The 25219-nt window shown below is 40.0% G+C and overlaps 1 protein-coding gene and 1 long non-coding RNA gene across 2 annotated transcripts in view; one reads left to right on the forward strand and one right to left on the reverse strand.

The window, feature by feature from the left end:
- LOC120406322 overlaps positions 1 to 1647 on the reverse strand; it is a 5917-nt gene extending 4270 nt beyond the window's left edge. Inside the window, exon 1 of the long non-coding RNA XR_005599221.1 lies at positions 1551 to 1647. This is a non-coding gene — a long non-coding RNA (uncharacterized LOC120406322). The remainder of the gene's footprint in view (positions 1 to 1550) is intronic.
- Positions 903 to 22382, forward strand: C5H4orf51 (chromosome 5 C4orf51 homolog). The gene is made up of 7 exons (XM_039540987.1): positions 903 to 1329; positions 5173 to 5249; positions 8761 to 8819; positions 11159 to 11237; positions 11357 to 11427; positions 17200 to 17275; positions 22231 to 22382. Exons 1-7 carry the CDS (start codon positions 1094 to 1096, stop codon positions 22278 to 22280), a joined length of 648 nt encoding a protein of 215 aa, XP_039396921.1. The 5' UTR covers positions 903 to 1093; the 3' UTR covers positions 22281 to 22382.
- The last annotated feature ends 2837 nt before the right edge of the window (positions 22383 to 25219 follow it).

Consider the following 25219-nt stretch of genomic DNA (forward strand, 5'->3'; position numbering starts at 1 on the left):
CTTGTTACCTTTACAATTTAAGATCATGCTAAACAACAAATAGGAAGAAAAAGACAAATAAGGAGAAACATGACATGCCCAGTAGCCTAAAACAAGGGAATGTTGTGTAACCAAATATGAAAATTTCTGTTTATGGTGGTGGTTGGTTTTTGTTTGTTTGTTTTTAAATAGGACTCTAGTATTTGTGAAAGATGCCTGATTGCCAACACTTACAGACTGATGTAGTTTACTGTGAACATGCTTCAGTTCTGGGCTGCATGGACTACATTAAAGATTGAAGGTTATTTCAGTCTCCACACCTATTTAGTCCTTGTTTCAGCTTACCTAGCGGTACAGTTGCGAAGAAAATATTTGTCCTTTAGGAACCAAATGGAGATTAAAAATCATGATCGTGCTAGAAAGAGACTGAAGTTCTCACAGATCTTAGCTGTTTGAGTAAATGATGTCTATTCACTTGTAACAAAAATGAGAAACTTTAGAATGTGTGTTACACACTAGTTGACACTGAAAAGTAAATACTTCCCTTATAGCAATACTGTTGTAATTAGCTAAGGCTTTATTCTTATTTACATAAGTGTAATTTAAGCTCACTTTAAGGCCCTTATTTTTTGTTATCAGTCACTGTATATATTCCTACTACATAGCTTTATTTGCTATTTTACCACCACCTTCTGCATTTTTGCTATGGAAAAAATAAACAATTAAAAGGAAGTGCCAAAGGGGAGACTATTCAGCTGACCTGTCCTTTCACTGATTGTGATGCTAGTACACATAAGAATAAAAAATTGTCACTGCACGCATAGACAGTGCCCTAACATAAGTCATATTTCTAAATATTTCCTCCCAGTGGGTATATAAATATATACAAAAATCCAGTTCGTAGTTTGCTAATTATTTTTTCTTCTTTTGCTGGTTGTAGTGCTGGTAGAGGTTTTTATGACCTGTTGCTTAGCAACTTTTATCAACAGCAGCAAAGCACTTTCCCTTTCCTTAACCTTGTTAAAGTTAGGCTTGGTCACCTCTAGCACTCATCAGCAGAGGAAAATAATTTCTAAAGTAAGGTAAAGTTGCTGCTCAGAATCTGAGCTGCAGGATGAGCTATCTCTTCTTAGCTCCTGAATTGGCTTTGCCCTTTAGTCCTCTCTCCCCTCAAGCTTTTGAAGAAATCCAACGTCATGCCGGGGAAGCCTGGAGACGGGAGGCTCAAAGAGAGGCCAACTGTGCAACAACATATTCTGCTGGTTATGGAAAAAAGGAGCTGGCTGAATCCGCAAGGTGCAGAACCAAACCCTCCTCTCCTACCAGGATAAACAGACCTCATCCACCAGAGTAAGGTTTATTCCTATTTACTGGAGCCTACAATATGTAGTTTTTTGAGTGGAAATATAAATTCCTCTTAGAGGCTAGGAGAGGCTTATTACATTAGGCCTTTCTTATTCTTCATCTCTTCTGAGAGGAATTTGAACATACTGAACTGGAATGACACCTGACCGCTATAGAAAATGAGTAGGATGAGTTTAGAAATCAAGAATACCCTATAAAAAGATCACCTAATCAAATTTGGCAGGTTCTGTTTAAGACCCAGGATTAAGCTAGTCACACTTCATGTTCAATCCTGGAATGGGAACAGCTAGTAAATAGCTGCAACAAGGGTTTCTAATGAGATCATAAACTACAAGGGCTCATATTCTTTATGATGTCATCAGAATCCTAACCTAGGATTTTATCATTGCCTTGCTACTCAGTTTTTAGTTCTTTAACTTATAAAACAGAGCTAGATCTAGACTTAGAGATACATGTGTATATATACACTACAGCTTATCTATCCATTTAATGAAGAAGACAACTTTCACATTTCAGGCATTACATTCAAGAATTGATGGCAGGCTGTAGCTTCTCCCTATTCCTTTCTGCTTTTTGGCTCCTGTCCTCTACCAGAGTCTCTGGACCTGTTAGTAGAACAGCAATTAGCAGTAGTGCTGTATTGAAGAACAGTTGATGATATCACTCACACATCTTAGCGTATTAAAGTTTACACAATGCTAGAAGATGGAAACCCATTTTTGATGAAATCCTTATTCAAGTCTAACAAGAAACAGGAACCATCCATCAAGAAATCTCAAAAAGTACTTGAAGGTAAAAAGAAATAATTGCCTCCTTTGGTTCAGCATCCCTACTTCTTGGTGGAAGCAAATTTAGTTTGCCACAGCAGCATGCTTTTGCAAGCTGTTGAGAATATGTGATGTCATTGTTTATCCTGATTAATATTGGGTCTGATGGCAAACATCTGCTAGTATTTGTCTGATAGAGCCAAAACATGTGTATGACTCATGTCGTTAATCAGAAATACAGTATAGAAAGACATCCAGTAACTTTGCAATTGCCTAAAGTCTGAGTTTGTGATAAGGGAGTTGAGACCTCAGGTGCCACAAGATTGCAACCATCTTGGCCTTCCCATATTGTTAAGTCAGAAGGGGGATCCCAGCTAGATGGGAGCAAGATCGTGGTATGAAAAAGGGGTCCCAGTCTGGAACCACTGGCCTAAGTATAAGATCTAAAATATATACAGTGGTGTTCCTTTTAAAAAAACAAGCAAAAAAACCCTTATTATGCAGGTTAAAAGTAAAAATATATTGCCTTACAAAAAAACTAAGGATGAAATCCTGGCCACACTGAAATCAATGGGAGTTTTACCACTGTCTTCAGTGGGGCTAGGATTTCACCCTAAAATATGCTACGTTGTTACAGGTGAGACTTTAAATGCCTAAATGTTATGAATTCTCAAATACAGTTGTAACACCAACCTAATTTTTGCTGCTCTTGAGTCTCACCTGCCATACATGGCATATGCAGGCCCTCTCCCTACTCATTGTAAAAACAACAATAATTGCGCTCCTCATATCATGGACTGTTCTCCACCCTGCATCCTCCTGTCACTCAATATATGGGCCCAAAACACTCTACATACATATATGAGCAGTTGTTTCTTCAACTCTGGACTCCATCCCCTACATTCCCAATATAACTTTGTTCTAACTGACGCTTTTCTCTAGTTCCCATCCTGGAAGTATCTAGGTGCTTCCTGGGTAAATTAAATCTGTGTTAGAGCGGGAGAGCAGGCAGGGATATGTCTGCACATAGGTGAAGAATGCATCAGAATGGAGTACCAATGGGGAAGAGTTTGGACTGCATGCAGGGGGTGGGCTGGAGTAGTACAGGGTCTGGAAATGAAGTAGGTTCTGGAACATTAATTGAAAGTTTTCTGACTTTACGATGTATATATTCCTTCCTTGCATAATGTTGTAACAAATTTGGGGCCTGTCTTCTCCTGTACTAGTTCCCAAGAGGAGGAGGCAGAAGATGTAGTGAACAACTTTCCCTCACCCAAGCAGCAGAACAGGATCTTTGAGAGAGTGAGGGGGAAGGCTTGCTGGCCTGTGCACCATGTCTCTAAGGGAAAGAAGTTTACCATTTGGTTAATAGGGGTGTCTTTCCAGCATACCAGGCAGCTAGTGCTGTCAGTACCATGTACTGAGCTCACATTACTCCCATTCACACACTGACATTGTCCCTTCTGGCGGTAGAGAATCTTGCCTTGGCTGGCAGGGTTTTGTAGTAGATCACTATTCAATCTCACAATGCCAGACACAGCAGGATTTAGGGTATTCCAAAGCACCTCAGTGATTTAGGCATCTAAGTCCCATTTTCATAAATGTTTTAGGCACTCAGGGCCAGATTTTTAAAGGAATTTAGGTGTTGGTCAGCTGACTGCACCAACACACAACCCCTGGATGGCTTAGTGGAATGTTCAGCCCCAAGTTAGGTGGCTCCCTGTAGAATCCTCGGGGACAGTTAAGCACTTAAAAAGGGGTTTTTCACAAGTCAGCCACCTAAGCTAGCCAGGAATGAAATGCTGAGAAGAGGGGTGCGGAGAAGGAGGGGAGGGGCGAGTCTAAGGTGCCTAAGAAGCTGACCTGCTGTGACTGGCTGATGAGCCACAGATAGATTCCTTCTTCCACTCGGGATCCTTAGCTGCAAATGGTCTCCGGGAGTTAAGAATTGTCTCCTGCAATCCTGCTCCTAGAGACAGACATACAAATCCTGTAAAACAACTATAGAACTAGAATGGCATCTCCCATGTAACATTTTGAAAAGCTATGCCTTATTGACCAGCTAGAGCATAACCAATGTTCTAAGTGCCATGGGAAAAGAACAGACCTTTTTTGGTGCTTAGTTCCCTAAGGTTTCTTTCTCCGAAGCAGCTTGTACTGGGCACTGTCAGAGACTGGATACCCAACCAGATGGACCATTGGGCTCTTGTTCTTGTGTTGATGGGCATGGCATAAGAACCTAAGTAAAACAGATTTTTAAAAACACCTGCATAACTTATTGTAAATAAAGAAAACTGACCAATGACATGTGTGACAGACCCAAACCAGTGGGGTACAGGAGTCTGGTAGAGGGCAAATATACTGGTCACTGGATGAGTAGTTTTCTGTTCCCTGAGTGACCAGAGCAGGGGATGCACTAGAGTAATCAGGAACCTGCTAGAACCAATTAAGACAGACAGGCTGATTAGAACACCTGCAGCCAAACAAGGCAGGCTAATCAGGGCACCTGGGTTTAAAAAGGAGCTCACTCCAGTCCAGGGGGGGGGGAGCCAGAGGAGAGGAAGTGCGTGTGAGGAGCTGGCAGCAAGAGGCACAAGGAGCTGGGAGTGAGAGGGTGTGCTGCTGGAGGACTAAGGAGTACAAGTGTTATCAGACACCAGGAGGAAGGTCCTGTGGTGAGGATAAAGAAGGTGTTTGGAGGAGGCCATGCGGAAGTAGCCCAGGGAGTTGTAGCTGTCGTGCAGCTGTTACAGGAGTCACTATAGACAGCTGCAATCCACAGGGCCCTGGCTGGAACCCGGAGTAGAGGGCGGGCCCGGGTTCCCCCCAAACCTCCCAGCTCCTGATCAGACACAGGAGAAGTTGATCCAGACTGTGGGGAAAATCACTGAGGTGAGCAAATCTGCCAATAAGCACAGGACCCACCAAGGTAGAGGAGGAACTTTGTCACACAAGGTAGAGATTCTGCAAATTTATCACATTGCGCAAGCTTATAGAAATAAAACAGCCTTTTGTTTGATCTAAAAAACTTAAATGTTCTCTCTCCATGTGTGTTCTCTAGAGTGTTTATGGTAAACAAGCTTCATTATATACCTGGACATTACAACAGTGATAAACAAACTGCTGCAGATGACAAAGGTAAATCTAACATGGTTATTCCGAGGATGATTCCTTAGCCAATCTGGCAACCGCTGTGATTTCTTGATTTCTAGATTCTTGTTACTGATGGAGCAATGACAATGATTTAGAGGTAGGGAGAGACTTAGGTTTGGGGGGAGAGTGAAAATACTTGGAAGGTTTCATCTAGGTGGGAGGCAAAGAGGAGACATAATAGAGCGACTGAGAGCTAGCCAGAGCAGCTGCAGGATGACTGGCCCTGGGCTAGATGGTGCTGTGGAGCAGTGTTCCTTAGCCCTGCAGCACCAGCTAGCCAGTGTCTGAGGCAGTGGCAGCTCAGCCCTCTTAGTATGTTCTCTGCGCCTGCTGGGGGTGCTCCCTCTAGCTAGTCTGGTCAAATGGGCTAGGCAACCAGGCAGTTACCAAGTAGGCCACCAGTCCAGGACTGCCACAGAAAGATAAACATTTGTTTCAGGGAACTGTCAGGTGAAAGACAAGCAGTTGCAAAATGGCCCACGGACAATGGCTACAACCAGGTTGACTGAAACTCAAAGGAACCTGGATCTGATCCAACCAAAGTCCCTCCTCCTCAACCTCCCCAATCAAAACTTTTCCCTGGAAAATACCTGGTTCCTGGCCCAGCCAATGCTACCTCCAGCACTTTCTGGGTAATGTCCCCGCATAGATCCAAAGTTTGTGGGTCCATAGGCCCCCTCTGATCCCAGGTCCCAAATCTATGGAGGCTACGTTAATTCACCCATGGGAACAAAGAAGCACTGGCTGCAGACACCGTTTATTAAGGTCACTAAATGTCATCTGTCATTAGACACATTTTAATATTACATTTGAATATAGACCGCAATAATTGCTAGACTTTATTCCTCCTACTAAACAAACCATGGTATGTTTTAGTATGTCTGTCTATACATGTGTAAGCAGCATTACTTTAAAATAAGACACTCACAGCATTTCATTAATAGCAGCATAAGATTTGGGGATCACAATTACAGAAGTATAGTATTAACTCCTGGAGCTTCCTCACATAATTATAGTGTAGTATCATCACTTTTAACATCAATCTTTCTCACTGTATAACACAATTTATTTCTGAAGTTAGAGTTCATGGATTGGGGATCTAGATTGGGGACTGGAGACATGCCAACAAATTAGGGCTATATTAAATGACCTTAATTAAAACTATATTAAAACTAAGATCTTTTTCAGCAAGACAGAGTTCAAGCTGTAATATAAGTTTATTTTGAAGCTGTTGGTGAACTTGTGAAAGGCAATTGTAAGTACTCACCATCTACATTATCAGTAGTTCATAAATACCAAATATCTAGCTGTCACTTCTGTAATGGGGATGAAGAAAAATGAGCTACAGTAAAGGTGGAGATTTTTCTTTGTGAGAAGGTAAAAATTAAGTTTGTTATGGTTAGGGAATGTGACTCACTACAGTATAATAGCGTGTTCTTCCTGGTTTCTAACATTTTGAGATATTTCAAATTCTTTCTAAACTTGCCCAATTCAACAAGATACATAAGCACAAGTAGTCTGACTGAAGCTAATTATATTGATCTAATATTTAAAAAACACCTTATTGTTGTCTCAATCATTTTCTGTGCAATAGTTAATATTAAATACTAGTTTAAAAACCTTCAACATTCTTTGTGATTTCCTATAACCATAGTAGCTGAACAATTGAAAGGTAAAGACTATTTAACTCGGAGATGTACCATAAGTTCTACTCCTCCCAAAGCCTGCATACGGGGGGCAGGGATAGCTCAGTGGTTTGAGCATTGGCCTGCTAAACTCAGGGTTGTGAGTTCAATCCTTGAGGGGGCCATTTAGGGATTTGGGGATTGGTCCTGCTTTGAGCAGGGGGTTGGACTAGATGATCTCCTGAGGTCCCTTCCAACCCTAATAATCTATGATTCTTTATTATTATATGGGCCACATTATCATTACCCCAAATATTGCCCTCATTCACTTGAATGGGAGTTGCCAGCATGTAGCTGGGAACAAAATTTATCTGAGTCTTTTATCTCTCTGTACCTTGAGAAACTGTATTGTCGAAGTCTCTGACTGAGAAAGTGTTAAATTACTAGGTTAGTCTCCTTCATTTGTCGTCTCCTGAATTTTTTAAAAAACTACCAAAGAAACCTTCATGATGTTTTTCCACCATAGCAATGAAAAGTGCCACATCAATGGTCTGTCAACGAATGGGAAGTCCCACTTCTACACTGTCCGTTTACCTCTAGCTATATCTGAGTTTTGCAGAATTAAAATCCTTAAACAGTAACACTATTTTGCACTGATCTAGCACTTTACATCTTCCTCGTGCTGTTCAAATCTTTAACTCAGTAATCGTCTACACACCACTGTGAGGGAGGCAAGTATCACCTTGATTTTATAGGGAGGAAACAGCCAAGGAGAGGTTAAAGTGACTTGCCCAATAGTACACAGCAAGTCAGTAGTACAGCTGGGATTACAGCTCAGGAGGTTCCGGGCTCTCACTAGACTACACTGCTGTTTAAAAAGGTCATATCCCAGAACAGTGCACAAAGTTAGTTTATTATTGATGATGATCTAATAAAGGTCTCTAGCTGTATTAATGTCATTGTATAACATCTTTAATAATCCAGAATTAGCAACTCAGTAAAATAATTCTAATCTTCCATTGTTATGGGGCAGCAATGCATCCATAGTTATTTCTCATTGCTCCATATATGCATTTTTTGTGCTGGCTGTTTCAATAGAGTTTTAATTAAAATGAAGTACATTCAAAAAGTAGATGTAAATATTTGTAACTAACATTTATATTACTTAGTATATTAGATATACTTAGCTCTCAGATCTTGTTTAACTATTCTAACCCAGACTGTGCTTCTTGGACCCACCACTGCAGCGGCCACCTGGCATGGTCCATGCTCTGCACAGGTGGAGTGGGAGGGACTGGCCAGGTTAGGGGAAGGATGCACATTGCCCCCCATCTGACCAAGTGGACATTTCTCTGATAATTTAATAAATACAAGCCCAGGTTGTATTATTTTTCTGCTGGAGTGTGCTGGAGACAGCCATGGTCAGAGGAGAACCTGGTATTACAGTTCCAATGGACTTGTGTTGCTGGGGAGCCAGTGAGTGGGTTGGGAGAAGGTGGCTGCTGAGGAGACACAAAGCCTCCATGCAGATGGACCTCATCTCCTTCAGACCCCTGGAGAGCTGCCAAGTTTGGGAGCAGGCCTTGGGCCTTTCATTCAGGGAGGCAAACCTGCTCCTCACATGGCAAAATGTGGCAGGGGAGGTAAATAACTGCAAGGAGATCATCTCCTCTGTGGCCCCAACCTGCAAATTTTGCCTAGGAGGATGAGCTGGGTAGACTCTGTTTAATTTGGTAGCCTAATTTTCCTCTCTGTATATATCTGTGTATTGTAAAATTCAACACATCATCAAGTTGATTATTGTTTTTATCAAGAAATTGGACTGAACATTGTACTTACTGTAAGGCATCCATTTCTTGTTTTCCTTCCAGGCAAATGCTATGAACATCCAGGTTACAGAGAGGATTCTAAATATGTCAGACAACGGGTAGTAAGTACAGAATTTGAAGTTAATTTGTACCTGATCATTTAAATCTATAGATCTTGTGTTGCCAATAGAGGGCATCAACATTTTATCCTAGTCAAAAGATTTATTAAAAAATGGTTACCTGCCTGTAACTTGTTCTTCGAGATGTGATGCAGATGTGTATTCTGTGTGGGCATGTGCACGCCCCACTCACTTGAGCCAGAGAACTGTGCCTAGCAGTACCCTGGAAGGGGGGGCACTCGTGCCCTGGAGCCGTAGCCCCTCTCCTGCTCATATAAGGATGGCACTGCCCCAAACCCCTCAGTTCCTTCGCACCAAATATCAGGAGTACAGACTCTGATGCAGACGGGATGGAGGGTGGGTCGTGGAGTACATGTCTGCATCGCATCTCGAAGAACAAAAGCAACAGGTGAGTGTTTTTTCTTCTTTGAGGAGATGCAGCTGTGCATTCCATGTGGGCGACTTGCAACCGTACTAACAGGAGGTGGGGCTCTGAGTGTACTTACAGAAGGACCACAGGACTGCCTTCCCAAAGTTTGGATTTCTTCTGGATGCAACCGTAATGGCATAGTGGTTTGCAAATGTATGCACAGAGGACCAAGTCTGGGCTTCTTTATGCTGTCATGATACAGGAAGTTATCCACCTGCAGAGTGTCTGTGAAGAGACTGCTTGAACCTTCATTCAGTCTGCATATGAAACAAACAGAGGAGGTGAGGAACGGAAAGGTTTAGTTCTATCCAGATAAAAAGCTAAACATTACTTGACATCCAATGTGCGAAGATGCTGCTTCTCTGGGATTGAACGCAGCTGAGGAAAGAACACTGGTAGATATTAAACTTGGTTCAAGTGAAACTGGGAAATCACCTTAGATAAAAACTTTAGGGTGTGGCTGCAGGGGTCCTTTGTCTCTGCAAGCGAAGTTCTCAGAAGACTGAGGATGGAAGTATGAGGTGAAGACACCACACAGCTCTTACTCTAGCCATGGGCGATGAGAAGGAACAGAGGGGTTCGGAATGGTACCACCCTTATTTGCCAGGGAGGGGATACGTTGGCAGGGTGCGAGCGCCTTCCCTACACGGGCTGCTAGGCAAAGTTCTCCAGCTCTGGTGCAAAGCATGTGCACATGCCCACATGGAATATACGGCTGCAACTACTTTGAAGATGATTATAAGTTATGATGGGAGAAACACACACAAAGCAAACGGGGTTAAGTAAACCAATCTACTCAGCATCAATTTGGCTTCAGTTAGACAAATGTGTTCATTTTGGGACAGCCCATTTCGGCAATCTGGAAAGAGAAGTTAGGAGAAAGCAACAAAGGTTTGGAAAATAAAACCTGTGAGGAAAGAGTTAAAGACTAGAGAATGTGTAGTCTGCAGAAAAGACAAGTGAAGGGGTAAGAATGCTGTGCTCTTGCCTTTATTGTAATATCTGCAGATCTATGTATCTGAATTAACAAAGCAATAAAGGCTTTTGGTGCTTCATTTTCTTTTTAATGCTTATTGGTTGAAGTAATTGGATCTGTTGTTGTGTTCATTAGGAATACCAGCTGGGCTTCTATGGCCAATGACTTGTGAACAAGACCTATTGGAGGTCAAAACATTGGAGGGCCTGCTCTGAATAGCTCCCGGTGGGCAATACATTTAAAATGGGTATAACGTTTTACCACTTTTAAATACTGTTGTGTTTTTCCCCTCTATCTGGCCTGCCTTAGTATTGCATTTTTGATTGTTTGGAGTCTAACTAGCCATTTGGAGATGGACTTGGACTTTGGAGATGGATTAATTTAATTTTGTGACTTCTTTTTAAGGGCAAATTATTGCACCACTGAAGGCAATGGAAATTTTGACATTGACTTAATTTGGAGGAAGATTGATCCCTAAGTGCTAGCCTGTATTTCTTGAATGGCACTGAGGCATTTGCTCAACCATCCTATCCTCATTCTGTATGCTGAACTACACACACACATTTTCATTCTCTCTCTCTCTCTCTCTCTCTCAGAAGCTATACCTGCTAATCATAGATGATACCCAGAGACAGTGGGCCTGATTTTCAGAAGTGCTGGCCATCCATAGCTCCTATTGACATCAGCAGGCGTTGTGAGTAGGCAGCTCTTCTTAAAATCAAGCCCATATAATAAAACATGCCTGGTTACAGCAGATCTGCTTGTTTTCACATTCACTGCAGTGCTCTCATTTCTGTTTGCTGCTGCTCTGTGGAACTGTTAGGACAGCATCACACAGTATATCTGAATATAGACACTTGCTAGTGATGTATTGTGATGTGCTCAGATTGGCATCCTTGGTATAAGGAGCAATGATTTGTTACTATCTTTTTACAGGTGTATCAAAATATGTACTCTGGTGCTTCAAAGTCACATCAGGCAGCTCAGAACTGGATAAAACATGCCAGTGAAAATGGTGAGTGTAAGCCTAAATCACTCCCCCAAGGCTTCATTTGCTTCCCTAAAATATAAATCTTCCATGTTTCAAATTCTTTGCTGGTTTTCAGCCTATTTTTTTTCACCACTTCATGACAGAGGGCAGAAATATTGAGAAAACAAAAAATTTTGCAGCAGAAAGTCAGAAGATGCAGACTATACCACACAAGGTAAAGACCTATAGCAGTTATGTAAGTAGCTTTCATTGTATAACTTTTCTAGAACAGGCCCCTTGTGTGGCCTAGGCAGAAGACCCAGGTTTCTAGAGCTACTCAAAACCAGCCATCTTCTCTGAAGGCAGAAATTCTTTGTAACACCTCTGTGCATTCTTCCAGGTAGCCTCCAGTACACAGTATGCCTAGGAGCTGGGCAAATTTTCTGATCAAAACTTTTTTCAGCAACAAATGCAGATTTGGGTGAACTGAAACATTTTACAATTTCATGCAGAATTCACCAAATTGTTTGTCAGAAAAAAAAAATTCCCCAAAATCCAACTGTTTCATTTTAACGTTTAAAAACTGAAACATTTTTTTAATTCAAAATTTCCTTTAATTAAAAAATGCCTTAAAAAAACTCAACATCAAAATGAAACATTTAGAAACAAAGTGTTTGTTTCCACTCCAGACAATTTTTTTGGAATTGCCATTAAATCAAATAATATCAGTTATTTGAACAACTCTAGGTATGACCTTCCTGAACTCATCCACAGAGCCTCCACCCTGTCAATATTTAAATCCCTCTTAAAGACCCATTTTTGTCAAGTTGTTTACAGTGAATCAAGTTGATTTGTATAGCAACTGCCTATTATTGTTCCCATTTTCCTAGCCTCTGTTTACTTGTCTATCTGTCTTTATATTGTGATCTCCTCTGAGCAAGGACCATCCTTCTCAAGTATTTGGAAAGTGCCTACCAATGCCCATTATGTGCTATAAATAAACAACAACAAATCCCATTTTTACAAAGCCCTTTCGTGCCAATTTCTTCACTGACCATATCTTTGCACTTTCTTTGAGGTGAACTGTCTACCTCTTACTAACATTGCAATTGCTTCAACTTTATTGTGTGTCAGAATCTCCTATCTTGTAAATTCTGACAGATCTTTCTCCAGTGCTAGAATTGCCAGGCAAGATAGTGATCTTGACAGAAAGACACACCTGTCCGATGTAATCTTCTGTACCACTGCTGAAGATGGTAAGGGAAATAATGATGCCTCACCTACCACTTAAAATCATGGTGTTGGATAAGGTTTCCCTACCAGTCCACTGTCAAAATGCTTGTGGCTTCTCCAGCATACATAGAACTTCCTTCACAAGTGTGAGTGATACTTCAGTATAAAGTCCTAGCTCAGAATCCCAGGACTTCCTGATTCACACTGTTTTTGGGGTCTGTCTCATCACAATGAGGCTAAATGATGTTGATCCAGATGTAAAGACACAAAGAGATTAAAAGCACCCACATAGTATGGTGATTGGTGCTCTAAAGATACAAGATATAGGTCTTTGGCACTAATAGAACTTCAATATCCCCAGCTAGGTAAATCTGTTTTATAGAGTCACGAAACAAACTTTCAATCAACTTAATCTAAACTAGAAGGAAAATCTCTTTTTTTCATATCTGATGTTGAAGCAATTAAAATATAAAAAGCAAATCCAACATCTACTCTCTAAAATATATTCCATTATATACACACATTTCTCAGAAACTTAGAATCCAGCAAACACCGAGAGACTAAAATACCAAGAGTTAAAAATTCACAGAATCCATAGAAGGTTCACCTTTGTGGTTCAGAAGAGACACCTCTTTATTCTGTTTTGCCTTCTGATCTGGGTTCTTTGAAGCCATCTTCCTGCAGAGAAGAAGAAGAAAAAAAGATGTTGCCATTAAAATAAAGCAAAGTGATTTTACTGCTATATGGTATTTAACTATAATCTGGTATTTGCATTATTTCATATGCTAAATAAAGGAAACAATGTAGTATAGTAAACTTAGATGTCTTGGCAACCTAAACAAAGTAGGAAGAGTAGATGTATTTGATCAAAGGATGGGAAGGGACAATTAGTTACCTATAATTTATCTTCTCTGAAGATAAAATTTGACTGAATTCCTGTTTTTGAGTCTTGTGCTTTTAGTGTGAGAGGGAGAGCTAGTGGAGTTCTTTGCTTAAGTTTTTTTGCTGCAGGTAGGTGAGCATCATGAACAGACTCTCAGTGTCTCAGCAGCAAAGTGCTTCTAATCCCCTCTGAATAGTTTATGCCAGAAATATACATTTGTGATAGTATGATCAGAAAGAAAGTAATCAAAAGCTTTTACTTCCCAAGTCTCAGTAGAAGTTGAGTGGGCAAGCAGGGAAGCAAGTCAAATGATAACTTCAGAGAAGCTAACTTGCAGGTTAATTTTCCCTTCTCTGAACATATTAAATTGACTGGATTTCTACTCTTAAGCGTGGTCTACACTGAGGGGGACGGGGGGGGGAGAGGAGAGATCGATCGATCTAATTTGACATACTTAGACCTATTCACTGTGGTGTCTTCGCTGCAGTGAGGCTGCTGCTGCTGCTGCTGCTCCCCCGTCGACTCCGCCTGCGCCTCTCGTGGCAGTGGAGTACAGGAGTCGACAGGAGAGGGCTCGGGGTCCGATTTATCACATCTAGACTAGATGCGATAAATCGACCCCTGCTGGATCGATCGCTGCCCGCCGAGGCTAAAAAGCTTAAAAGGGGCTCCACAAAACAATGCATTTTCCAAGCCACAAAGAAACAAGAAATTATCTGTTGTTGTTTTGTGTGTCTCAGGTAAGTGTGGAGAATTCCTGAAACCACCTCTACTGCCAAACAGGAAGTGGGATATTTGGGAAAATCTTGATTAGATGATAAAAAGCCAATGGCAGGACCACCTATGGCTTTCACTCCTGTCAAAAATGAAAGAACATGCATTCTTTTGCATAGTAACCTAGTGGAGGAGCTGGACCATAAACTAGCAAAGTAGGAAAAAAGACTCTCATTCTTGTAACAGAAAAACTGTTGGAAAAGGAACACCTCAATAAAGAATCTGCAAGGACTCTTCCCTGTGGAAACTACTTTAGGGATCTGATTCAAAGCCCATTGGTCAGATGCATTGTTGGTAGTATTGGCCAGGAACCGAAATTTCTGTTCCATGTGAAATTCTGACATTTTTGGGGGAAAAATTAATTCAGAATCTGAACAAAAAAGTTTGCTTTAGGTCAGTGAACCTGTTTTATTTCATTTCTATGTTGACTTATTTTAATTCTATTTTAAATTGTATTACTTTATACATAATATAAACTAATTTCAATACAAAGTCATTTCAAAATTAAAAATCAAAATGTTCCATTCTTATAAGCTTGAAATTGAATGTTTCACCCTTATCAAAATACACTATTTTTTTTTTCAAAACGAAATTTCAGCAAAATTGACGTGTTCCTGTAGAACATTTTGATGTCAATGGATTGGCATTTTCTGCTTGAAAAACACTGTCAGAAAATGTTCAGTCAGCTCTAATTGCTGGCTTTTATTTTTGCTTTCTTCTGAGTCATCAGAAGGCATTTAGTGGAGCAGGATACTAAAACTGAAGAACCAATGATGTGATCCTGGCAGGACAAATCCTGTTTCTGCATAAGGGACAGAAGATACTCATGTATGAATGCCAACTTATTTCACTGGATACAGCCTATGAGGAAACAAAATTGTAGATTGTTCCATAAACTACCTGGCATATGAGTTGGAATTTGGCTAGGATACTGGAAAGTGCCAAGTGATCTTTAATCAACACAAGTAGCCATGATGCTGACTGCAAAAGTGGAGCCTCCAGCAGCTGTGTTCAGCACCACACAAGGCTTTGGTTCATAATACTGTCAGAGGGTGTGATTGGAGCCTGAGCAGACATACTGGAGGGCTAGCTTTAATCTAGCTAGCTCAGGTATTGGCAGGATGCACTGACATGTAGGATAGTCTCATGAGTAATTACCCAGGGTCCTGGGTGGGCTTGTACATCCCACACGCTGCATGGCTTCACTGCTTTGCTACCTAAGCTAGCTAAATTAAAGGTAGCTTGGGTATGTCTACGGGAGCTGCAGTCACACCCCATGACTGCAGTACAGACCAGTGGGAGGAGTGCCTCCCATTGAAACACCTGCATCAGCTACCACTGGAGGTTCTTGTGAGATCTTCTTCTATTCAAAAATTAACCCGGCCTCATACTGTTGCGTTTTATGAGAGTGGACAGGACACCACCACAAGGTGATATGGTTGCAGTCATGTTACTGAAGTGTTAAAGCAATTCATACATATATAAGCTTTTATAATGCACTTAGAATTCTCTCCTACTAATAATTAGATGTGATTTAAATTTTATTATAAAATTTTTCACCGTATCAGACAGACCACTGAAAAACAACAACAATCTCAAAAGAAATTTTATGCGTAAAATATGATATCGAGAGATGTCTGAAAGTTCGGAATGTAATCTGTTTGTGGACCCTTAATTATGTACATCTGCATGGTTTGAATGGAGAGAAAAGATTGCTGCTTCTAGTTCTCTCAAGAGAAATCTGTCACTTTTTAAATAAGAATGAACTTTGACTGATGAAAATGAGATCTTTGCACTGTATCACCATGTAATGGGTTTTATATATTTTTAATTGAAATGCCCTCTTAAAAGATAGCGCATATTCCTTAATTACATTAACATTTTGTTTAGCTTTTTCATTAGGTTCTACTTACATAATCACATTAGAAATAGCTAGCTAGATATACAAAACTCTTAAAGATGATTATGTAATAACTATTTAGAGTGCAAACAGGCATCAGTCTAGTTACACAAGAAAAAGGAGCTATTCAGTTACATTTAAGAAACGTCTCTTGTATGAGTGATAGAGGTCAATACATGTCTAGTGCTTTATTCCACAGCATCATGTTTGTAGAGCAATAACTACTGCAAATATTGGTTCATATTTACACTCCCATACCAATTTAAAAAAAAATATTATTCAGCAAGAGATACTAATGGTTTATAATTAGCAGGGCAACTGTTTCTAGTTATAATGCACTACAATTTTATGTTGAATATTGTAATAGAATTTTTTCGAATATTGAGAGATTTGTTCAAACAATATAAGAAATTTTAGTCATGTGAATTAATCTGTTCCTAATGATAATCTATTCTGCTGGATCTACCAGGAGATTCTGCATTCGCTTTTCAGCTTGTTTTAGAGTGAGTGATTTTTATAGGAATCCCAGATTGCTTTTTGCCTTACATCCAGCCAAGGGCAGCTCTAGGTCTCCAATGTAGATTCCCTTGGAACTTACTGTTCACTTGGATTGTTTTTTTCACATGAACGAAGGGCAGAAAGTTTTTTTTTTTTTTTTTTAAACTAGGACGCAATCACTGTCAGTACTTCAATATCTCAGCTGATGGGCTATGGTATAGTGAAATGGCCTTTCCTCTAAGGCCTACACTCACCTGAAGTCAGGATTTGCCATTAAAATGTGGGTCTCTTAAATCACACCAGAATATCCTGGCCACCTTCAAAACTGTAATTACAGAAGTGAGCACAAGGATGAATGGGAAGTAATAGAAAATATGCCCCACTTTTTGGCATCTTTAAACACTGAAATATGTGACAGGTTCTAAAACCCAAGTCAATTGCCACTGACTGAGGCAAATGTTTCTGTGAAACTCCCAATTGGATATTCTATGAAACCCATTTAAAAATCAACTATTTTGTTCCAGTCCTTGGCTGAAGATTCCAGGCTTCAATCAAAAATAGCAAACAACTTCACAAGTCCTTACCTATGATCTAGTCAGCCACAAAATGAGACCTTTTTAGCGTTACTGGTCACATCAGGCCAGAAAGAACATCAGCGCGGGGAGTATGAGCACAGTAATCAGAGCTAAAGAGCACTTTGTTGTGTTTTATTAAAACAGGCAACTTCCCAGCAGAGTAACAAGCCCGAGTTTGTTGTTTCAATGAATCACTGGTTGAAGAAAGCTGGAAAAGAAGGTACATGATAGAAATTACCTTTATAGGTTTTAAAACTAAAGCTTAGTGGGAACACCAGGTTTCTGTATTGCAGAGGACAATACAGGAACATGGGCCACCATTTCAGTAATTCCGTCCTTGGTCCATATTTTTCATGTGTGAAGGAAGGGGCATCTCCAAATATTAGACACAATTGGGGGAAGGGAAAAAAAGAACAGAAGCATGAAAGCTTCCAAGAATGGGAAGTTGTCACCAATTATTTGAAAGTAGGCAAGCAGACTGAAGAATCAGATAGTTCAGTAACTGCTGCAGCTCATCTGTATTGTTACTGTACAGTAGGGACTCATGGAATTCAGTCCCTCTTATAGATATTTTCACATCCAACTTGTAAAAATCAGCTGCTGTGCACATGCATGCAAGCACAACAGCTGGATTTACATGCAGCATAGCCATATCTCTAGCCTATGTAGTATTAGTATCCCAAGAGCTGTGCAATGTTTGTAACAAGACCACAAGCCAAGTAAAAACATGCTCTTACTGGGTTCAAATACAAGCTCAAAACTTGGCTTAGATTTGTCAAAACATTTGTGATTTGAGCAGATTTTTGGTTTCATACCAAAAATCCACCTGATTTTCATGAGAAGCCAGTTGAAAGTTAGTAATCTCAACTGAGCTTTGCATTGAATTTTTAGGCACAGGAGATGCAAACACATAGAAAGTAAAACTGACGGAAAGGTTTTCATATGAAACAACTGTGAACTGAAGCTACTGAGTTTCAACACAGCTCCTAGGGCCTGATCCAATTCCCATTCTTGAATAGGAATTGATGAGACTCTAAACCACTTCAGTACAGCAAGTAGTGGAAGATTATTTACACTGATCCCTCTGCAGAGGGATGAGAGTATGCGACAAACTTGAGCTTTATTTATACTGCAATAGAAAAATGACAATAGTTGCTATTAAAATCTTTACAGATGTTTGGCAAGTAAATATTACTGTTACTTCCTAGGTATTTCCTATACTAAGTGGAAGGGATATTTCTGTATTATGATCTTTTTTTTTTAATATTACAATGGTGACAACTTTATGTGTATTTAAAAGATTCATCCTGACAAAAAATCACAAGGCACCAAGCCAGACGGTATCCCAGCTGAGGTTTTTAAAGCTGGTGGAACAATATTCCAGCACAAACTTTGATAACTTCTCGACAAAATCTGGACCTGCAAAGAAATTCCACCTGACTTTAAGAACACCAACATTGTTACAATATTCAAGAAAGGGGACAAATCTTTGTGCGGGAACTACAGAAGTATTGCCTCCTCTCCATCACAGGGAAGGTCCTTGCTCGGATCCTACTAAACCGCCTTCTCCCCCTTGCTGAGGAACTCCTCCCTGAATCACAATGTGGCTTCAGGCCATCCCGAGCCACAAATGACATTATCTTCATGGCACAACAGATTCAGGAGAAGTGCAGAGAGCAACACCTGGAACTGTTCATGGCGTTCATCGACCTAACCAAGGCCTTTGACTATCAATCGTGATGCCCTATGGAAGGTGCTGTGTAGGTTTGGCTGTCCGCAGAAATTCATTTCCATCATCAGACTACTCCATGATGGGATGACTGCCACCACTCTGCAATGTCTCAGAGACCAAACCATTCATCATTCACACTGGTATCAAGCAGGGCTGTGTCACTGTTCCAACACTCTTCTCCATTTACTTTGCCATGATCCTGATTCTCATCCGTGACTGCCTTCCTGATGGAATCAGGATTATCGTATCGTATGGATGGTCGACGCCTCAATCTCCGACGACTCCAAACAAAATCTAAGATCACAAAAATTGGCATCACTGACCTTCAGTATGCAGATGACTGCGTCATTCTCGCACACAGAGAGGCTGACCTGCAAAGTACCCTAAATCTTTTTGCAGATGCCTATGACAGCCTGGGTCTCTCTCTCTCAACATTGGGAAAACCAAGCCCTCACCTGCACAAACTACTCTTCATACTCCACAAATCACCATCGTGGAGAACCCCTGGAAAATGTGGACCATTTTCCATACCTTGGCAGTCACCTCTCCCAAACAGCCAGTATTGACACAGAAATTGAATACAGAAATTGAAAATGTGGGGTGCCAGCACATCCTTTGGAAGACTACTGAAATGAGTTTTCAGTTACAAGGATCTACAAACAGGCACCAAGATCTTGGTTCACAAGGCAGTTATCATCCCCACCCTTCTCTATGGATGTGAGACCTGGGTAACCTATAGACGACAACTCAAGTGGCTGGAGTGGTTCCAACAGCACTGCCTCAGGAGGATTCTCAGGATCAGCTGAGAAGACCGATGCACTTACATCAGCATTCTCTCTGCAGCCAACATCAGCAGCATAGAAGTGCAGGTCATGAAACACCAACTCCGCTGGGCTGGTCACTGTGTACACTGTGCCTGACGCTCGCCTCCCGAAGCAAGTACTCTTCTCTCGGTTAAGTCAGGGAAGAAGGGCTCGCCGAGGGCAGCGGAAGCACTTCAAAGACATATTGAAAGTACATCTTAAAAGTGAGGCATCAACCCAACAAACAGAGAGGACTCGGCGAGGAACAGAACACAGTGGCACCACACCATACACCGAGCTACAGCTCACTTTGAGGAGAACAGACATGCTTATGAGACAGAGAAGCAACAAAGGAGGAAAGAAAGGGCACAACAGTCCAGCCAACAATTATGTCTCCTCCAAAATTGCAACTGCCACTTCTGTGGGAAAATCCACAAGTCACGTATTGGGCTCCTCAGCCACTATCAGTGAACCGAACCCCCTTGGCAGACATCATCCTCACATCAAGGGATAGACGAAGAGAAGAGATTTAAAAGATACTATAGTAATTTTCTAAGAAGGTTGCTTCTACTCTACTATTGACCTTTTTGCAGCGTTGTCATAGCTGTGTTGGTCCCAGGCAAAGTAGCTGAGGTAGTATCTTTTACTGGACCAACTTCGGTTGGTGGAAGTTACAAGCTTTCGAGCTACACAGAGCTCTTTCTCAGGTCTGCAGAAAGAAGACGGACACTCTGCTTCTTTCCCAAAATCTGAACAAGAGCTATGTGTAGTTCAGAAACTTGTACTTTCCAATAGAAGATGGCCCATTCAAAGATATTACCTCATTCACCATGCCTCTCTCATTGGCTTGCTGTGTGATTTGCAGCAAGTCATGTCACTCTATGGGCTTCAGCTTCTCCCATACTTAACCTGGGTATTAGAATATTGACCCCTTTTTTTGTCACGCTTTTTGCGTTCTGTGGATGACAAGGGCTGTATACAAACCAAGTAGTAATAAAATGCTGAATAAAACATTCCTGCCAGCTTGGGAAGCTGAAAAATGAACATGGGTCAAAAATGGGATTCCTGCCTCATGGGAGCATATTGTTACTAGACAGCCAAGCAAGTGTGTGGAATAGAGTTTACTTAAAAAAAAAAAAAAAAGTGAATTAAGTGTTTGCAAAGGGTACTGAAGTGACAGCCTTGGAGAATACATCCTTTATTAGCCCACAGAACAGGTACTGTTTGAAAGGTACAGTGCAACCTTCTGCACACTGGGCCTTGGTCCTGACCTGAAGGGGCCATTTCTAGGGGTGAGATGGGAGCTTACTCTCACCACCAGTCTTTAACTTCTCTGCTGAGACTTGTGAAAAAGGAAGCTAATTAGCACCAAATATGATTGCAGTTGTTGTAATGCGGACATCTGTTCACTAGGAACAAATGATATTTTAAAACCACAACATACATACATACATATAGCTATGCACAACTGATATGATCTACGACAAAAATCTCTACAATTAGCATCAATTTATATATGGATATAGAGAAGCTATCCTAGGTAACTGTTATAGGTTTTTAATGTTTCCTTTGGAGCCCTGTACTGTTGGATTCCTCATGATTAAGGCACTTGGCTTTACAGTCTGATAATCGGATTACAAGAAATAGTGCCAATTCAAATGTTTAAAACTCTCTACAACTTTTCTAAAATATATGAGGCATCTGCAGTATATTCAAAATCTTTATACTATACCATAAGGTATTTGCTCCCTCTAATTTTAATTGAGGGAATCATCTCATCTGTGTACCAATAGCCTTTATATCACCACACACACATATTCTGTACATATCAGAAAAACTAATTCAATAAAGTTTTAATAACCTAAATCAAACCGTGCAGGGTTCTGAGGGAGACAGATCTTTAAAAAGTAATCTAGCTTTTCTAGATATGCAAATACCATATTTTGATCTCTCTCTTCCCCCATACCAAACTTTGATTAATTTTAGTCTATTTGAATATTTACTGTTCTCATAGACTTTAAGGCCAGAAGGGACCATCATGATCATCTAGTCTGACCTCCTGCACATTGCAGGCAACAAACCTGCACCCACTCTCCTGTAATAGATCTATGTTCTGTATGTATGTATGTATGTTCTGATCAGTGTGTGGCTTGGTAAGATATAGACTCTGCTGTTAGTCATCTGTAAAAACCCTTTTGTCACAAATTTGAGTCCACAGGGACCATAAGGTTTGTGAAACTTTGGCTCTGTTTGGGTTGGTTTAGTTCCATCTCTAATTAGGAATAAATGTTCTCATTTAGTTAATATGTCAAATCTGACAAACAGGATTTTTTCTTTGTCTTTAAATTACACAAAATGACCAGATCCTCAGCTAATGTAAATTGTGACGGCTCCACTGACTTCAACTGAGCTATGATAATTTACGAAAGCTGATGATCTGGCCAAAATGTTTATTGTAAGGGAGGGATTAAGACATAATGAGGGTCTGACAGATCAGTCTCTGGTATTGTATATGAAAAAGATTACAGAAGCTGCCCAGAGTCTAGCTTATCCTCCATCTTTACACTATTGATGCAGATTTATTAATATTTGTAACTCAAAGTATAAGAAGAATATCATTTTACTTTTCCTTTGTTATAGAAACAGCTGAAGTGGAGAGCGCGAGGCAATCTTTTCTCAAACGTAACTGATTATGCAGCAAGGGCGATGTAAAAAATAGAAGCACCTTTCCTATAACATAACTAGTTACCAATTGACGCAGGAGCAGGATTAAACACAAGACTGAGAAAGCATGATACAGCATTGTAGTATTCACTATGAGGTGCTAACATGGTACTCAAGGATTAGAATATTTGTTCTAGGAATACAACCAAGAATTCTCCAGCTAATTAGAAGTTTATACCAGGTCTTGATTTGCACTGAAGATTGCTTTGAATAAGATAATTCCTTCATTACAGTGGTTCAATATTCTATTCTAACTTCATTTCAAAGTGTCAAGCTCTTGTTTTGATAAGTAGTGCCCTCACCTCCATGACTCTTGGCAATTTGTCTGACCTTGGAGCGGCGTAGATATTTCCCCTCTCTCCATCTCTCCTGTGCATCTGAATGTCTTAATGGCATTATCCTTTTTTTATGTTGATCTTTACAAGACGTTGACAAAACATACACGCTGTGTTGGATGACAGAAAAATTCACATTATTTCACCAAAATGTACTAAATGAGTACACCTTTACTCACACGAAGTAGCACCGTACTCCACAATTAGTTCCGCTGGTTTCAATTGGGCTACCTGTGGAGTAAGATACTACTCAATATGAGTAAGGGTGGCAGAATCTGGTTGTAAATGAGAATTTCATAGCTTTTAAGGGGATTATGATGATCTAATCTCCTTATCATTGACACTATTTCCTTATAATTTACCTAAAGGCTATCATGAATAATTAGTCAGACTTTTACAAGGGATGCTAGGAGGGACCTTTATTAAATTCTGTGTTGTGGCTGTCACAACAAGGCTTTCATTTATACACCCAACCTACAGTCTGAAGGATCTCAAAGTACTTTCCAAGGAAAATCATACAAGTGATATTTAGGGATCACTACTAAAATACCTGTGGTGGAACACAGCAACTTTTTAACAGTACACAACAATACTACACATTAGCTTTAGGAAAGGAAGTGACGAATGCTGTATTCAATTAAAATACAGGGGGAATATTTGGAAGGTAGATAGAATGTATTTACATAAAGTTACATTTGGCTAGCAAGTACAGATTATATTTTTGCTCTTACAATGCCTCAGAAGGTCAAGACCTTGCTTATATCTCAGCTGAAAGACAGCACTTTCAGCCACACAGTATGCCCCTTAAAAATATACTGGAGCATTGGTTCATTATTGAATCAAAGGAAAAAGTGCCACATCCTGAATCATGCAGTACCACTTCAAACAGTATATAAGTGCTTTGGAGGTCTTTGGAGTACTGAGCAGGTCCCACTCTGCTTAGCTTGTGAGATTAGAAAAGATTCCAACACAAGGCAGTATGTCTGAAGGCCAAATAGTCAATTATTAATTTCCTTACATTTTCCTACTTGTGATCAAGAAATATATAAAATGTAACAACAACTGGAATTACAAAACAATCACAGAATTTTCTCATGGTTAAAATTGAATAAAATGTCTGTCTTACCTTTTTATGTCTCATCTATATTTTTTGGTTTTCAACACCGAAGTGTTACAGGTTATGGCCGCCCAGTCACCCTGTCTGTTACTCCTGTTGGGAATACTTCCCTATCCGCATTTTTAAAAAATCCTTAAAGTTAGATAGAGTAGTTAACAAACCAATGGAGGGGGAGGGGAAAAAAGAAAAGAAACCAGAGTATAGCCAACCTTTTTTAATTAGAGTATATTGTACTTCCAAACTGGATACACTAGAAATTGGCAATGCAACATAAGATGCAAAGGAATATACCAGTTACTGTCAAAATGACCCTGTACAGCCTTATAATGCAAAAAGCTTTATACAATACAAATTTTTATTAATGTACACAAACCTTGACAGTGTGATATTTGAACATAATACCAGTAAAAAAGGACAGGAGAAAGAAAGAAAGTGCTGAGAACTTTAACTGAATGGAAAACCAAGTCAACCTTCATTTAAGAATGCATAGTGAAAATGGCTATGAAATCAGCTTTGGGGTGGTAGACATTTACCAGAACTTTTAGTCTTTAACAGGTCAGAGATATCTATGGAGAAGATTCCTTTCCTTAGCTTTGAACTGCAAACCAATTATTGTATATGTCAGAGCTCTGATAAATACTGTATATTTTTCTTAACAAAAATAAAACACCTCCAAATACATCTTTTCTCCCTCATCAGAAAGAAGTAAATGTTTTTTTTTCCAAAGTGCTAAACAAAGTTGCTCAGTTATATCAAACGTTATTGTCATTCAAATACAGGTTTGGCAGAAAACTTAAACACATGGGATTAATATGCTGACAGCTTCAGAACACTAATTCCTGGGAGTTCCAGCCTTATTATAGTGCAATTTGGTTTACAGAAAATATTCTTTAAACATTCCTACTTCTTTGCTCTTATACAGCTGTAGTTTATTCGCTGATGCACATGTGGGCTTTTTTCTTTTTTTTTTTAAAGTGTCTGCTCTATTGTAGTAGGGTCAGCCAGAAACACTGGGAATGTATTTTTGTAACAGTTGTATTAACTGAAATGCAGATTGCATAATTCAGGGGGGTAAAGAAACTCACCTTTTAACAGTTTTTATTCTGAATGAGTTATTAATGGAGAGCCCTACTCAGCACTCTCTGTTTTTGTCAATTCTCTCAAAGAAGTCAAAGAGGGTTTTGATGGCTTAGGTGCAATAATATGATAAACAGGGCCTGAATTGTTTGCCTTGCCTATTAATAGATTTAGACAGAAATTTAGAACAGATGACCTATATTAATAGCTTAGCTAGAATAGCCACATGCTCACAGGACCAAAAATATCTGATGGAACTTAAACAATTAGGTGGGAAATACTTCCTCATTATTACTTTACTTTTAAATTGGTATATTACAGCCTGCTAACATGTTAGGTTCTCCTCATTCTGTGTTTTCTCATTGCAGACAGCTTG

Source organism: Mauremys reevesii, linkage group 5 (assembly GCF_016161935.1).
Source record: "Mauremys reevesii isolate NIE-2019 linkage group 5, ASM1616193v1, whole genome shotgun sequence".
NCBI classification, from domain to species: domain Eukaryota; kingdom Metazoa; phylum Chordata; order Testudines; family Geoemydidae; genus Mauremys; species Mauremys reevesii.